This window comes from Squalius cephalus (genome assembly GCF_949319135.1).
Source record: "Squalius cephalus genome assembly, chromosome: 11".
NCBI classification, from domain to species: domain Eukaryota; kingdom Metazoa; phylum Chordata; class Actinopteri; order Cypriniformes; family Leuciscidae; genus Squalius; species Squalius cephalus.
In genome coordinates, this window is record NC_137132.1 from 37,116,053 (window position 1) to 37,132,800 (window position 16,748).

The 16,748-nt window shown below is 41.6% G+C and overlaps 1 protein-coding gene across 1 annotated transcript in view; it reads left to right on the top strand.

The window, feature by feature from the left end:
* The first annotated feature begins 3,836 nt into the window (after window positions 1-3,836).
* Window positions 3,837-16,748, top strand: part of LOC307166894 (complement C2) — a 40,391-nt gene continuing 27,479 nt past the window's right edge. The window contains exons 1-3 of the mRNA XM_079885648.1: window positions 3,837-3,961; window positions 9,966-10,187; window positions 10,832-11,068. Coding sequence (XP_079741774.1) covers window positions 3,895-3,961; window positions 9,966-10,187; window positions 10,832-11,068 — 526 coding nt within the window. The 5' untranslated portion in view covers window positions 3,837-3,894. The remainder of the gene's footprint in view (window positions 3,962-9,965; window positions 10,188-10,831; window positions 11,069-16,748) is intronic.

Sequence of the window (16,748 nt, forward strand, 5' to 3'; positions counted from 1 at the left end):
TCCCTCACAGCCTCGTTCTGGAATCAAAATGGAGTCAGGCTGAATAAGGCGTATTGGCCAGCCAATCCATACTCCCAAACTAAACTAATCAGATGGTAAAATCGCTTATTCTGCAACAATAATATTACATAATTAAAAGTACATTAGCAGTCAATTTCACATGATTTACAGTAGCCTTGTGATATTGTGGCATCAGTATTATGACAATCTGTTATTCAAAGTTGTTTTAAGTCATTATACAGAACATATTGTGACCTGTGTATTTTTAGGCGCACAGAGACATCAAGAATCAACATATGAATCTCAACAATGGTGACAATAAACAATAAAAAAAAAAAAAAAATGTTTTATTGTCACCATTGTTGAGATTCATACGCTGATTCTTGATGTCTGTGTGAGTCTATGTCACGGTGTGACAAATGAGGGCGGAACTAAAGTTCGCCGCAATTGTGTCCCCTCCGGTACAATAATAAGGAAACACTTTTTCCCAGCATTGAAGCTCGTTGCTTGTGGCACGGAGACCCCTGGGTGAGTGCTGGCCTTATCTGCACTTATTTGAAGTGGATTGCAGTGCCTAAATTGACGTTTCCCTCCCTCACGTTGCATGTTTGGAGTGAAATTGCCGTGTGTGTGTGGAAGATTTATTTTCTCTTGCCGTGCACTCTCCTCGTGCCATGCTGGTCTACTGTCAGTAACTGGAGCTTCATAATGTCGATCGGTTCCATCTGTTGAGGACTAGAAGGAACAGCATCTGTAAGTCAAACTAACCTCTCTGTTTTGAAGTAGTGGTTCTGACTGTCTTAGAAGAAGCTCCGCTCAGCCTGTTGACTTGGAGTCTGCTGCAGCCCTAAAGCCCACCTGTACGGTGTGAAGTTATCTGCCCCCTGCAACACACGTGAGAATTGTATACTGCTGTTGAAGTTGATTCTGTTTGTCTTCGTGGAAGCTTCACTCAGCCTGTTGATTTTGAGTCTGCTGCAGCACTAAGCCCACCTGCATGGTGTGAAGTTATCTGTCTCCCGCAACACTTATGAGAACTGTATACTGCTGTCGAAGTTGATTCTGTCTGTCCAGGAGAAGCTCCGCTCGGCCTGCGACTTTAAGTCTGCTATAGCCCCCGGCCCATCTGCATGGTGTGAAGTTATCTGTTCCCGGCAACACACGTGAGAACTGTATACTGCTGTTAAAGTTGATTCTGTCTGTCCAGGAGAAGCTCTGCTCGGCCTGCGACTTTGAGTCTGCTATAGCCCCCGGTCCATTTGCATGGTGTGAAGTTATCTGTCCCCTGCAACACACGTAAGAACTGTATACTGTGGTGAAGTTGATTTTGTCTGTCTTAGAGCAGCTCTGCTCAGCTGCGACTTTGAGTCTGCTACAACCCCAAGTCCATCTGCATGGTGTGAAGTTAGCTGTCCCCTGCAACACACGTGAGAGTTGTATATTGCTGTTGAAGTTGATTCTGTCTGTCCAGGAGAAGCTCCGCTCGGCCTGCGCCTTTGAGTCTGCTATAGCCCCCGGCCCATCTGCATGGTGTGAAGTCACCTGTCCCCGGCAGCACACGTGAGGCCTATGTACTGCTGTTGAAGCTGACTCTGTCTGTCCTAACTGTCTGTCCCAGAGAAGCTCCGTTTAGCCTGTCGACTCGAGTCTGCTGCAGCCCCAGAGCCCCAACTGTCTACTCACCTGTGGAAACTCACCTGTCCGTCGTAGGCCTCTGCGAACCTTGCATCAGTGTGGGAAGAGGACCAGCCCCGACTGTCTACTCACCTGTGGAAACTCACCTGTCCGTCGTAGGTCCCTGCGGACCCTGCATCAGTGTGGGAAGAGGGACAGCCCCGACCGCATACTCATCTGTGGAAATCCATCGATCCATCACAGGCCATTGCGAACCTTGTACCGGCGTGGGAGTGGGCCCCGGAGACTGCTGCATTGCCTCGATTCCGGGGAAGAAGAGGAAAGGAAGATTTTAGCTTAGGTTATTCAAATTACTTTTAACTTTAATAAAAAGAACTGTTATTCCCTTTAATTCTGTTTCCGTCTCGTCTCTGACACGTTCCTCAGGGTGGTCCTGGTTCAGGGGTGGGCGCAGTCCGGCTTGGCCCATCCCGACCTGTGACATCTACATGACATTTGACAGAACATTTTCTGCATAATGACTACATAAAATATTTCAGAGTATCACGGCACTGCATGAATTTCTGCAGTAGTATTGGCATGTGAAATTAACAATTCATATTAAACAATTTAATCAGAGACTCTGATATCAGTGAATCAGGCAACTAAAAGATTACTGTACAATCACTAACAAGTGACTAACATCATCTGAGTTGCTCTTGCATTTTTTTGCCATAAATAGAGGTGGACAAAGTACACAACTTCCTTGCTTGAGTGAAAGTACAGATACTACTGGTCAAATATTACTCCCTTACAAGTAAAAGTTGTAGAGACCAATTTTTACTTTCTGTACAAGTTAAAGTACAGAAGTACTCGTTTTTAAAAGTACTTAAGTATCAAAAGTAAAAGTCAATGCATTGTTTTATTATTGTTGTATGTAATACTTACAGTACCATATGCCTCTGAATCTATGCCTGTCTACCTACCCTCATATCAATTTCAGATTTATTTCTAGAACACAGTTCCAATAGTGGGATTGAATGTGAGCTTGAATAAGTGCACTCAATAACGTCCACAATGGTTGAAAATGAAAAACGGGTTGACGTCAGAAACCAACATCAGTCGGGTTCTGACATCAACCCGACTTTCATTTCCAACCAAATTATACCATGACGTCAATATGACGTTGGGTTCTGATGTCATGCCAACGTCTAGTTCTGACGTCAATGTTCTGATGTCACGCTGATGTCGGGTTCCGATGTCAATCTGACTTTCATTTCCAACCAAAATGGAACCCCTGCAACTAAAATCATCCCGTGACTGACGTTACTACTTTCTACTCAAGGACCTTGACAGAAATGTAGTGGAGTAAAAATTACGATATTTGTCTTTCAAATGTAGTGAAGTTAAAGTAAAAAGTTTCCAGAAAAAAATAATACTCAAGTAAAGTTCAGATACTCAAAAAGTGTACCTAAGTACAGTACTCAAGTAAATGTACTTTGTTACTGCCCACCTCATTCGTGTATCAGAAATACACAGTTACAGCAGCCAGAGACAAACTAATGATAAGACGTAAAGGGTCAAGAGGGTCACTAAAGCAAACACCGATCACCATAATCTATTTTCAATAAAATACTAACATCTAAACCTCTATTAATTCTCAATAAGAACTTTAGGATGAAAGAAGTAAAGTTTGATTGTAATAAGTGAATATGCTGATATCTTGAGAGAACTGTTAGTGTTTAATGTTCTGTTGGGATTTAAAGGGTTTCAGTATCATCTGTTTTGTGTGAAATAAAATAGCTGTAAAATAATAGTGTTTTCCATAAAAAGTTTAATAAACATTTCTGTCAATGTTTTTTTGCACTTTATTTAAATAAGGACACTTTAATTTTACAGTGTTTGTTTGGCAGCTGTAGCAGCCATTGACCGGTTTTGTAAGAATTATTATTTATTTTTTACAGTGTAGATAAGGCTCAGGTGTGGCTCAGTTTTGGGATTTCTGGTTTACCTAAGGCTGATAATCGGTACCAACACTAAAACCTATTCAGGCCCAGTGCAGGGCCATTTAAGGGTTAATAATTGGCTGAGACTCTGGCGACTTATGACCCATGTGTGGCCCTTGTTTTTGATCCAGATCTGACTCACCAATTGATTACTTTATAGAATTTACCAGAATTGCATTAAAATGTTAATGTTTAATCACTCCTCAAATACACGTTACAAAGGTTCATATTGGTATTTCACCCAAAGCGGAGTTAAAAGAAGCCAGCACTGATCATGTCAGCTATGCACTACACTACTACATGTATCATCACTTTTTTCTTGTACATCTCTGTATCTGAAGGTAAGTCCCCATTGAGACAAAGTTTGAGAATGATAATGTGTTCATCCATGTTAGAAATATGAAGAAGGTCGGTAGCTGAAACTTCTGTATTTTTTTAATATCATTATGTGGCTGTTATTATGCATTACAGTTTTTCTCAGTCGCTTTGGTCAATTTTTTTAATCACCCTTAAGATTTGCAAATCAATAAGTGCATTTCTCATAACAATTGATCCTGTTTGTTTCCTTGTTCTTTCACGGTCAGAATTTGTAACCCTGTGTTGCGCTCTGTCTATATACGCTTGCTAAGATAAGCTTCATGAGAAGCACTCTAAGATATTTTAGAGAAATAGTTAAACCATTTTACTTTTAATGACTTATGCAAGGAACTAATTCCTAGATGTTTTGAGGTTTAAGACTATTCAACAGGGAACCATATACAGAGGTGGGTAGAGTATCCAAAAACTGTAATTATTAATAGTTAGTTGAGTAAGTGTAAAAAAAAGTATCCAATGAAAAAACTACTCAAATAGCTAGTTTACTAAGGGCCTAAAATTAACCAGAGGCGGACAGAGTACACAGCTTCATTACTTGAGTAAAAGTACAGATACCCCTTGCTAAATTTTACTCAAGTACAAGTAAAAGTACTACAGTCAGATGTCTACTTAAGTAAAAGTACTAAAGTACTTGTTTTTAAAAGTACTTGAGTATCAAGAGTACAAGAGTACATTTTCTAAATATTGCATTACTACTGCCACAGTGCTTACATTGGTAAACACAGCAAACACTTGAAGCGAAAACTATCATTAACTTGTTCAGAAAATTTAAATAGTCTGGCGAGGTGGGGCCACGGCTTGGCACATTCCCAGGATGCGATATTTTTTTCCCCAGGATGGTAGGGGAAGACTCATGAATATTCATTAGGGAAGTCATCCTTGATTGGTCTGATGACCTACCCCTAACCCCACCCCTAAACCTACCCGTCACTGGGGGTCTTGAATTCCCTAATGAATATTCATGAGTCTTCCCCTACCATCCTGGGAAAAAATATCGCACCCGGGATGGACCTGCTGCGTCTTCATCCGTGGTTTCGTCTCTTATCTAAATCTGACCATGGAGTTGACTTTGGCGGAAAGCTGAAGGTGATTGCTGATAGGCTGTACCAATCAGTGGCACCTGCACAATCCAATCACATTTGAGAGGGTTTCCGAGATGTTTCTTTTTTCCTTTTTTTTTTTTTTCTTTTTTCGAAAAAGTAACGGGTACTCACAGTCATGGATAGAAATGTAGTGGAGTAAAGAGTACAATATTTGCCTCTCAAATGTACTTGAGTAAAGTCATGAGTACTCCCCAAAAATGATACTTGAGTAAAGTACAGATCCCTCAAAATTGTACTTAAGTACTGTACTCAAGTAAATGTACTCAGTTACTGTCCGGCTCTGAAATTAACACATGCCAAGTGTCAAATGTGAGTAAAAATCTGCTTTGGTGAGTGTATGAAATGGTGTGAGTCACCAGTTGGACATTAACATTTTTTTTTTAATTCGACAAAATGCATTGTTGTGACAACATAAACGTGAACGAACGTGAACAAACTTGAACCACGCTGTGTTCAGTTGACGGGTCAGTTGTGCATCGTCACGAAAGTTTCAGCCTTTCCCATGTAAATATTCAAGCAATGGAACATGAGAAAGGGAATTTGTTACTCACACACGCTGTGTGGGAAGTTTTAAGCTAGGTTTATACTCGCGGCGTCCACACACGGCGAGCCGAATCTGCCCGAGCATGTACATCTCACTGTACTGGCACCAGTGTTGGGAAAGTTCACTTTCTACATGAACTAGTTCAAAGTTCTGTTCACAAATTTTAAAATGAACTAGTTCAGTTCATAGTTCATACTTCAAAATTTTGAACTAAGTTCACAGTTCCAAAAATGAACTAGTTCATAGTTCTTTTTTCCATGCTGCAAGCTATTAGTTTTTCAAAATGATTGCCACAGCCCATATAGAACCACAGATAATTATTTTATCAGTTTTAACACTGAAGCTATGCGTCAGATTTTTCCCATCCTCTCCGACCTGTCATAAAACACGTTTAAATGATCATGACGCCAACATGCTGCTTTTTGTTTTGATTTGCAACGTTAGTGATGAGTTGTTCATGAACAATCTGTTCGTTGCGTCTGCCACGTGACAAATGAACGAAAGACTCGGAAGGTAAAGTAATTATTTATGATCCCTGTAAACGATTTTTGACTGCATTATAATGATTTCTTAATTCAGAATATGATCAAGATTGCGTAGGTGGATGTGTTCGGGGAATTTGCCAGTTAATGGTATAACATTTAAAGCCCCTTAAATGACTCAAAAAAAGATTCATTAATTTTGATGAACGAGATCGAACAAGAGAGTCAGTAGACACTTAAGGCCTGCTTACGGTGCGTTTTAGCCGGGTTTTCGCCTGGAAGGCTCTATAGAAATCTGGCACCCTATTGAACGAAGTTAAACTGAGAGAGCGTGCCGTTCACAGACACCAGAATGAACGAGTTCACAGTATCGTTCATCAGGCAGTAATACAGTATGTTCAGTTCACGTTCGCCCAAAATATGAACGAGTTCATGAACTATTGTTCAATGAACGCGTTCAGGCACAACACTGACTGGCACCCAGTTTGTGCGTCTTAAATTAGTTGCTTACATTTACAAAATAAGCCTATAGCAGACATAAGCCATTTTAATAAAAATAAAGGTCCATTTTTATACAATGTCCACGAAACTTAATGAAATATTTAGTGAAATTAGAAAATATTTAAGAGATTGTGCCACCTGTGGCTTAATCTCATGGAGATAAAGGACGCAGACAAGAATGCCTTCCTGGACTCCCCAGTTTCTACCACCGGCCTCTTCAGTCCCGTGGTGAAGGGCTTCGCTGAGCGTTTCACGGAAGCACAGAAGTCTTCGCAGGCCATGCAACACTTTCTGCTCAAACGCTCCAGTTCTGCTTCAGGTCACCCCAGGAACGCGCCGACCCAGCAGCCAGCGCCGCCGGTCTCTCAGCCCTGCCCAGCGGCTGAAGCTAAACAGCGCCTGGCGCCAGCTAAGCACTTCCCATTCCAGAAACGCCAGGGCCCCCGGCCTAAAATTATGCTGGACCCTGAGCCTCAGAAGCCTTCCTAGTCCAAGGATAGAAAGGAAGAGGAGAGGGCTAAGTCTTGCTGTGGCCGGACCCCCCCTAAAAAGAGCTTGCGTGCTTCTTCCAGCCCCCTTACAGTTCAGGCGGCTGGAAATGTTTTAATTGCAACCAAAGGGCCCGTTCACGCACCCTTGCAAACAAATGCTGTTTCAACAGCGACAAAAATAAAGCACAAAAATTTGCAGAAATAGAGCACTATTACTCTTCAAAACACCTGGGCGGCCGGGCCCCCGACACATGGCGGCCCGCCCCCAAGACTTTATTCAGCCACTAGTAACTTGGGCCAAGGCCTGGGAAGCCATCCCCGATGTGTCAAAATGGGTACTGAACACAATAAAACGAGGCTACTTGCTCCAATTCGCTCGCAGACCTCTGCGCTTTCATGCCGTGGTCAGCACATCGGTAAGGAGCAACGTGGCTCACGTCCTCCGCACCGAAGTGTTAAACCTGCTAACAAAGGGGGCTGTCGAGACAGTTCCCCCTTCACAGAGCGAGTCAGGCTTTTACAGCCGTTACTTCCTCGTGCCGAAAAAGGATGGTGGCCTCAGGCCTATTCTAGATCTCGGACACCTGAACAAGGCCCTCATGAGACGGCTATTCAGGATGTTAACTACCAAAAAAATCCTCTCGCAGATTCGCCCAGGGGATTGGTTTTTCTCAGTAGATCTGAAAGATGCTTACTTTCACATCCAAATAGCCCTCCATCACAGGCTATTCTTGAGATTCGCCTTCGAGGGGCAGGCTTATCAGTACATAGTCCTGCCATTCGGTCTGTCACTGGCATCTCGCACGTTTAGGAAATGCATGGATGCAGCTCCCTCCCCCCTGAGACAGCGGGGAATGCGCATTCTGAACTACCTCGATGACTGGTTCATTTTGGCCCAGTCAGAGGCCGAGTTACAGACTCACAAGTCCTCGCTCCTCAGCCATCTAGAATGCCTTGGGCTCAGGTCAGGATAAACTTCTCCAAGAGTGTACTGTCCCCCAGCCAAAGCATTACCTTACTGGGAACAGTTATCAACTCTGTTCAGATGAGAGCTTGGCTCACGCCAACCCGCGCTCTCTCCATTCAACAGCTAGTGAATCACATTGATTACAAAAACTTTGGTGAATCACATTGATTACAAAAACAGAAAATCGATGTTTGTGGTTTTATCCACGATGTGCACAAAATAGAACACAGTCAAAACATGAGGAGAAGCTCTAAATAAACCTGGTAGTAAATAGGCGAATCTGCGACGGGGCCCATCATGCACCGCGGGGGCTGTCCTGTACGCCCATGACTGCAGGTTCAAGGCCACTTCATCAAACGCTCTTGAATTTCCTGTTACGACTTCGAGTGAGAAACCGCTTCAGACGATTCAGTGCGTGCAGGAAACTGAATAAATAATTCAAACTGATTTTCGACTCAAATCTTTGAACAGAATCGACTCAAAAGAGAGCTCCACAAAAGCTTAAACACTTAAAATTCATCCTGTGGAAACCTTTCTCTTGTGGCAACTAGCAGCAAGTGTTGTCCTCTTTCTCTTTTTATTTTTTTGCATGGAAATTGTGTTTATCTTGTTTTGCAGCAAGTGTTTTTAAATGCTATATGAGATGGAACAAAAATTAAAGGGGTCCTTGATTATGATTTCTCCTTTTTAACTGTGTTAGTGTGTAATGTTGCTGTTTGAGCATAAACAAAATCTGCAAAGTTACCATTCTCAAAGTTCAATGCAAAGGGAGATATTTTCTTTTACAGAAATCACTTTTTAAGGACTACAACAAACAGCTGGTAAGGGACTACAACAAACTTCTTCCCGGGTTGGAGTCATCACAAGTTAAAAAAAAAAAAAAAAAAAAAAAAACTCTGCCTCTGGTAACACACAACAAAGGGGGTTAGGCCATGTTGGGCTGCTTTAGAGAAGAGGAAGAGTTGTTGTAGTAGAGTGTTGTTGCCATGCTGTCGAAACGTTGTTATTTTCACCCTGATTGCAGGTCCGCACTTTTATTACTTTTCTTAAAAATAAAACTAATGACATAGCTCTGATCTCTTTGAATTCAGTCAGAGACAGTGGTAATTTTAGCCACATTATCCATACAGCGTGCTAACAAGTACATTCACAAAATATATCATGCGGTACTTACATGTTCTGAGTATGAAGTTGGACAAAAAGTTGGTATTGATCGATCTTTGAGAGTTCTTCTCTTTGTGTGAGGTTCTCCACACTCCAGTTGTTGCTGCTGGAGTATTGATCCGAACTGGCAACAGCATGAGCTGTACAAGCTCCGCCCTCTTCTGAAAAGGGAGCGGGGAGCACCAGCTCATTTGCATTTAAAGAGACACACACGAAATCAGTGCGACTGGACTGTTTGTGAAGAAGCTATGAACAATATTGATGAATTCACTGAAGTTGTGTGTGGATATATCTCTTTTTGTACTGAATGTGTTCCTTATAAGGTGTTCAGAGTATTTCCAAACAATAGGCTAAGCCTTGGATCTCAAAGAGAACAAAATATATTTTGCACAAAATAAAAAGCTTTTCAGATCGGAGAATCCCACACAGTTAGAGAGATCAGTAAAATGGTGAGAGCAGTAATAAAGAAGAATGGATTTGAATTTAAATATAAAGTGGAGATTGGCTGGATGGAAGAAATATTAAGAGCAGCATAGCAGGAAATTAAAACCTTGGCAGGTATTGAGAGGAAAGATATCAAGAGGATTAAATTAGACAGTTATTGTATTATATAAATTGAACGAGTATAATCATGATTTTAGTAAAAAGTTGCCCTAAATTTCATATCTAAAAGGATCAAATGTAAAGGTTAACAATATTCAATATTTCTCTGTTTCAGTGCAATCAGGATATGACTATGATTATGAGAATGAGCCCCAAAAAAACTGCACCACATCTGAATCCATCATTGGAGGCACGGTGGAGTATTCAAATGGCGGTGTTGTGGGTAGTCGGATAATTTATCACTGCAGCGATGGATTTGAACCTTATCCAATCAGCCAAAAAGTTTGCAGCTCTGATGGAGAATGGGAGCCAAGAGTATCCAGGGTCAAATGTGAAGGTAAACTTTAAAGAGCGATCATATTTATTTACTATATCCCATACAAGTAAAATGGTGGATACCACCACAGGCTTCATGAAATATGTATGGGCTTGGAGACTGGAAACATGAGGCTTGTTACTTTCATAGTACCCTTTTTTGGCCAAATCACATCAGACTTTACATGCAAAAGAATTGTGCCCAAAAATAGCACAAATGGTTTTTTTTACATTTTTCTTTTGTTTTCTTTACATCACATATCTCATATTTCAACCATGCTTTTCACTGACACTTTTGTCTCTTTGGTAGCAAAGTATAGTAACTTCGGAAAACTTTTGAAAAACTTTGTATTCTTCATTGTGGTGGAAATAATGCCACAACTATGGGTATTTTATCATTAATAATCACTTAAATTCCTTTATTAACATTATCCTCATTTGTATGGTAAACTTGAAACTAAAAATGTAACATACTATCTACAGCATAATCAAGCTGACATTGACAATGGTAAAGGGAACGGTGTCATGATTATATTGTAGTTAACATAGTCATTAGACTTAGTAACTTTTTACAGTGTAGACTAAGTATACCTTCAATAAAAAAATTAAAATTCCACTGTCATTTAATTCTATAGGATTACTATTAACCAAATCTGTGTATTTTAGAAACCAGTGATTATGGAGATTATGAGGAATCACAGAAGAACTGCTCGTTGGAAGTGTCCATAAAGGGAGGCAGTGTGGTCTACTCCAATGAGGGACTGGAAGGGAGCGTGCTGACCTATCACTGCAAGGCAGGACACTACCCTTTTCCAGTAACGCAAAGAGTCTGTGACAGAGATGGCCAATGGTCAACCATGAGACTCCCAAATGGAAAGATAACACTCAATGCTGTGTGCAAGGGTACCTTCTTGCCTTTTTACTCCATGGGTTATCATCCTTTTTAACATACTCTGCTGTTTAACCCTGAGTTAAAACAAATTTTCAGACTTTTATTAAGTATTTTGAATGGGGATTAGCACCACTAATGCTATTAAGATGGGGTATAAAACCAAGCTCCACTGCAAAGGATCAGAAATATATAAATCCCACTGATGTGCAAGAGTTATTAATTAAATAGGCTGCATGCTCTCTTTGTCCAATCAATAATATTGACAAACATAAAAAAAAAAAAAAAAAAAAAACACTTCTATTACATGAACACCTCTAGGTGTATATATGAATCTCACCCACAGGTGTTAAAATCTAACCAATTAAGTTTAATTTACAAGTGATGACTGGCCTTTAGTGGCTACGTTTACATGCAACCAAATAATCCGTTAGTAATTGGATTGTCGGCTCAATCGGACTGAAAAGCCTTCATGTAAACACCTTAATCAATCAGATTGAGCTCGATCCGAATGAAATTTCGATCGGATTGAAAGGGGTGGTTTATTTATTTTTCTAATCCAATCGAGAAAACATGTAAACACTTGGTCGGATTAAAAACCAAAACTGAAAGGACTGCGCATGTGCAATGACGTTGAAATAGCGTAATGACATATGATGCGCGGAATGAGCTCTTGTTCCTGTTGAATAAAGTGTCATATAAATGAGTGTCCCGTTATCCTAAAATTCTCCCTTCACTGCGTCTGGGCAACATCCCACCAGTCCTTGTTTCAGATACTCATCCACAGATGACGGGAGGGGTCTTACATTGTGGGGAGGGGCATTTTTACAGCGTTATAAATATAAGCAGAACGGCACAACGGTTCAACTCTGTATATTTGTGCAGTCTGCGCATGTCAAAAAATATATTCCAATTTGAAGCTTGTGTATATTCAATTCGATTGAAACAAAAGTTTTGCATGTAAACGTAGCCACTGATGACACCTGCTGTTAATGGACAGAGTCTACTGAAGGAAAGAAAGTGTAAAGACCAACGACTCTACCTGTGCGACTCCACCGAGCAAGGACACCGACAAGGCACTTGAGTATTAATTTCTTGTTATTCATTTTCTTTTCTTGTTGTTTCCTTTCTATTCTACACACCTTTTCAACTGATCTTTCTGTTTGTGAGCTCTCTTACACTGTGTTTTCAAATCCCTACTATTACAAACATACGTAAATCTAATGTCACACGTCAGAGGCAGTACAATCCTAACAACCTGCGTACCTTTCCGGTGTCTTCTAGTACTATATTCTCTTTTCCTATTGGTCTCTGGAATTGCCAGTCCACTGTAAACAAAGCTGATTTAATTAAATCTATTTCTAGTCATTCAGGTCTCAGCCTACTGGCCCTGACTGAGACCTGGATCAGACCAGAGCAGGGCCGGACTGGGACACAATTTCAGGCCGGGAAATCCTACACCCATCCAGGCCATCCTATGCACCCAAATAAAATTTAGAAAAACTGGACAACCCTATTTTTCCCTAAATTACATTTATTGGTCTAAATCCTTAGGCTTTGGCCGTGTAAAATAAATAAGGCTTTCTCTTGAACGGTATCCTCACTTCCCTTTTCCTTCTCTTCATTTTCCCTATTATCTATCCGTCTCTCTCTTCCACCAGTATCATCAGCCTCATATACTAAGTAAAGTGGAGTACTAGTGTTATATATGTATGTACAGTATGTATATGTATAAAGTGTGCATTATTTTTCTTGTACCTGTCTCTTCTTCACCTGTCACTTGTTCTGCCCTCATGTTACAAACAGAACTGTCTCCACCTTGGTGTAAAACAACCACCTTATTATAATTTGTTTGCCCAGAATCTACATTTATTTTAGTAAAAAATCAAAGTATTATATTTATGACAAAATGTTGTTGTTTTTATCTTAAAATTACTTAAATATCCAACATTTAGCAACACTATATTTCATACAATATGTAAAAAAAAAAAATCTTATTTTGCTTCTACATGTCATCTCACTCTCTGGCTGAATTGGTGATCATTGCACCACAGCTAGTGCTTGGTTGACTGTCTCCACCTTCATTTGATAAAAAAAAGGAAAAAAGTTTTAAACCTCACAAATGGGCATACAAAAAAGTCTCCCTGCTCCTAGTACCACATAAATGTTAATCTTTGTCTGCTAAAGTACTAATGTAACTTTACACTAAATAATATTAATCTCCTTTAGCATAGGCTACAGTATTTTGAGTGACTATAGTAATAGGGGCGCTACCGCTTAGGCTACATTTGCTAGCATTTCAATACTAAGTTAACGAAGAAAAAAGTACAGTATTTACAGATGAAACTGACCTGCACTTGAAGCCCTGGATAGAGTTCTCAACGGGTCGGGTCGGCCCGACAAACCCGACGGGACCCGCGGGTTCGGGTCGAAAATATAATCAAATGACTCGGGTCGGGTCGGACCTCGGGCTTAATATTTTCCACTCAGTGAAAAAAAAAAATAAAAAAAAATAAAAAAAATATATATTAATCATCGCTGCTGTTCACCGTAAAGAAAGTCTGGCTGCTGTGTGTAACGTGCATCATGGAGAGGGGCGGGGGCAGACCTGACGCCGCTGCGTGCACGCCTTTAGCCTGGAGAAGAAGATGGAGTTGGTGAGAAGTAAACTTGCCGCAGGTGAATTCACCGTCGCTACTACAGCCTATTTATATATTTAAAGTTTATTGTTTCAGTTGTTTGTATTGTTAAAATGCGTGAACATTAAAGGTTGATTTGAATTCCCGTCTGCTGGTCATGATAATACGTGTATGAGAGAGAAAAAAAAAATCCGCCGCGGCGTCAAGCCGCGGGCCGGGTTCGGGCAGATAATTAATGTTTATGTGTCGGGTTACATCGGGTCCGGGCTTTAAAAGCCACGGGCCGGGTCGGGTCGGGTTGTAATTTTCAGGCCCGTTGAGAAATCTAGCCCTGAACAGGTCATTCATTTTGCAACATTTTGCTGTTTGTTCTTGGAGTGCTTTCTTTTTCGTTGTCCTTTCCCTCTCTGCTCCACCTGGCTGTTTTCTCTCCATCATCGGGTCATGCTCGCATTTTCTGTTTAGCCGTTTAGCTGAGGCTTAAAGCCTTGCCAGTCAAGACTAACAGATTCATGATTTTATAATAATAATTTTATTGAATGACAAATTCGAAAATGATCACTGGTAAATGTAGTATATATATATATATATATATATATATATATATATATATATATATATATATATATAAAACGCTGACTGGCAGCAGGCCAAATTAGTCGCCAGGCCACCGGGAATCCTCCCGGTGCTCCCGATGGCCAGTCCGGGCCTGGACCAGAGGACACTGCCACACCGGCTGTCCTCTCCACTAACTTCACTTTCTCACACCCCTCGCCTGACTGGTAGGGCTGGAGGTACTGGTCTGCTTATCTCAAACGATTGGAAATTTGATCCTTTACCACCTCTGTGTGACACAGCTCATTTGAATCACATTCAACTACCATCACTAGCCCTATTAAAATCCATTTTGTAGTTGTATATCGTCTCCCAGGTCAGGTTGGCAGCTTCTTGGAGGAGCTTGATGTGCTACTCTCATCCTTCCCTGAGGATGGTACTCCTCTCATAGTTCTTGGAGACTTCAACATCCACCTAGAAAAACCTCAGGCTGCTGATTTACCACACTCTGCTTGCCTCATTCGACCTCAAACGAGTATTTACTGCGGCTACTCACAAATCAGATAACAAATTGGACCTTATTTACACGCGCTACTGCTCCACTGACCATACGCTGGTCACTCCACTGCACACCTCAGATCACTTCCTCCTCACTCTCAACCTCAACCTGCCTCAGAACACAACACACACTCCTCCACAGGTCACCTTTCGGCGAAATCTACGCTCACCCTCTCGCCTATCCTCTTTGGTCTCATCCACACTTCCTCCACCTGATCAGCTTTCAACACTAGATACTAACAGCGCAACTGATAATCTTTTCTCCACTTTAACATCCTGCTTGGACAACTTCTGCCCCCTTTCCTCCAGGCCAGCCCGCGCCACACCCTCTGCCCCCTGGTTATCTGATGTTCTCCGGGAACATCGTTCGAAACTCAGGGGTGCAGAGAGGAAGTGGCGTCAATCGAAAGATCCTACTGACCTTGGTCTTTATCAATCCCTCCTCTCTTCCTTCTCTGCTAATATCTCTACTGCTAAAATGACTTACTATCACAACAAAATTAACAATTCTTCTGACTCTCGCATGCTTTTCAAAACCTTCTCCTCTCTTCTCAACCCTCCTCCTCCTCCTCCTTCATCAACCCTAACAGCTGACGATTTTGCCACATTCTTCATAAATAAAACAACCACCATCAGCGGCCAATTTACCAATCCACAAACTGACACACACATTTTACCAGCTAACACTCCTTCAGAGTCAGAAGTCTCCAAACTCCTCCTTTCCAATCGCCCTACCACCTGTCTGCTTGATCCTATTCCCACTAACCTACTTCAAGCCATTTCATCCTCAGTTGTACCCGCACTAACACACATCATAAACACCTTTCTTCACACTGGTACATTTCCCACTGCATTTAAGCAGGCTTGTGTAACCCCACTGCTTAAGAAAACCACTCTAAATCCAGCACATCTGGATAATTACAGACCGGTATCTCTTCTTCTATTCGTTGCGAAAACACTTTAACAAGTTGTTTTCAACCAGATCTCTTCCTTTCTTACACAGAACAACCTCTTGGACAATAATCTGTCTGGTTTCAAAAGCGGACACTCAACTGAGACGGCCCTGCTCTCAGTAATTGAAGCTCTGAGACTGGAAAGAGCAGCTTCCAAATCCTCAGTTCTCATCCTGCTGGATCTGCTGCCTTTGACACAGTTAACCATCAGATCCTCCTGTCTATCCTAAAGATGAAGGGCATTTCGGGAACCGCACTCCAATGGTTCAAGTCTTACCTCTCAGGCAGGGCCTTTAGGGTGTCGTGGAGAGGTGTGGTGTCTAAGACCCAACATCCCGGCCAACCCAACACTTCATCACAACCTCACCATTCAGCTAGACTCATCATCCATAACTCCATCAAGGTCAGCCAGGAAGCTTGGAGTTGTAATTTATGATCAATTGAACTTCACAGACCACATTGCTAGAACTGCCCGGTGATGTAGATTTGCCTTGTACAACATTATGAGGATCAGGCCCTTCCTATCAGAGCATGCTACACAATTCCTTGTCCAAGCGCTTGTTCTATCCAGACTGGACTATTGTAATGCTCTCCTGGCTGGTCTTCCAGCTTGCACTGTCAAACCTCTGCAACTGATCCAGAACGCCGCAGCCAGAGTAGTCTTTAACGAGCTGAAGAGAGCATGTCACTCCTCTCCTCACAAAATTGCACTGGTTGCCAGTTGCCGCTCGCATCAAATTCAAGTCACTGATGTTTGCCTACAGAACAACCACTGGTTCTGCTCCCTTTTTCTTAAACTCATTACTTCAGACTTATGTGCCATCCAGAAACTTGCGCTCTGCAAGCGAACGACGTCTTGTGGTGCCATCTCAAAGAGGCACAAAATCTCTTTCTCAGACCTTTACCATGACTGTTCCCTGCTGGAGGAATGATCTGCCCAACTCAACCAGAGCTGCTGAGTCCATAGCCACTTTCAAGAAACGGCTGAA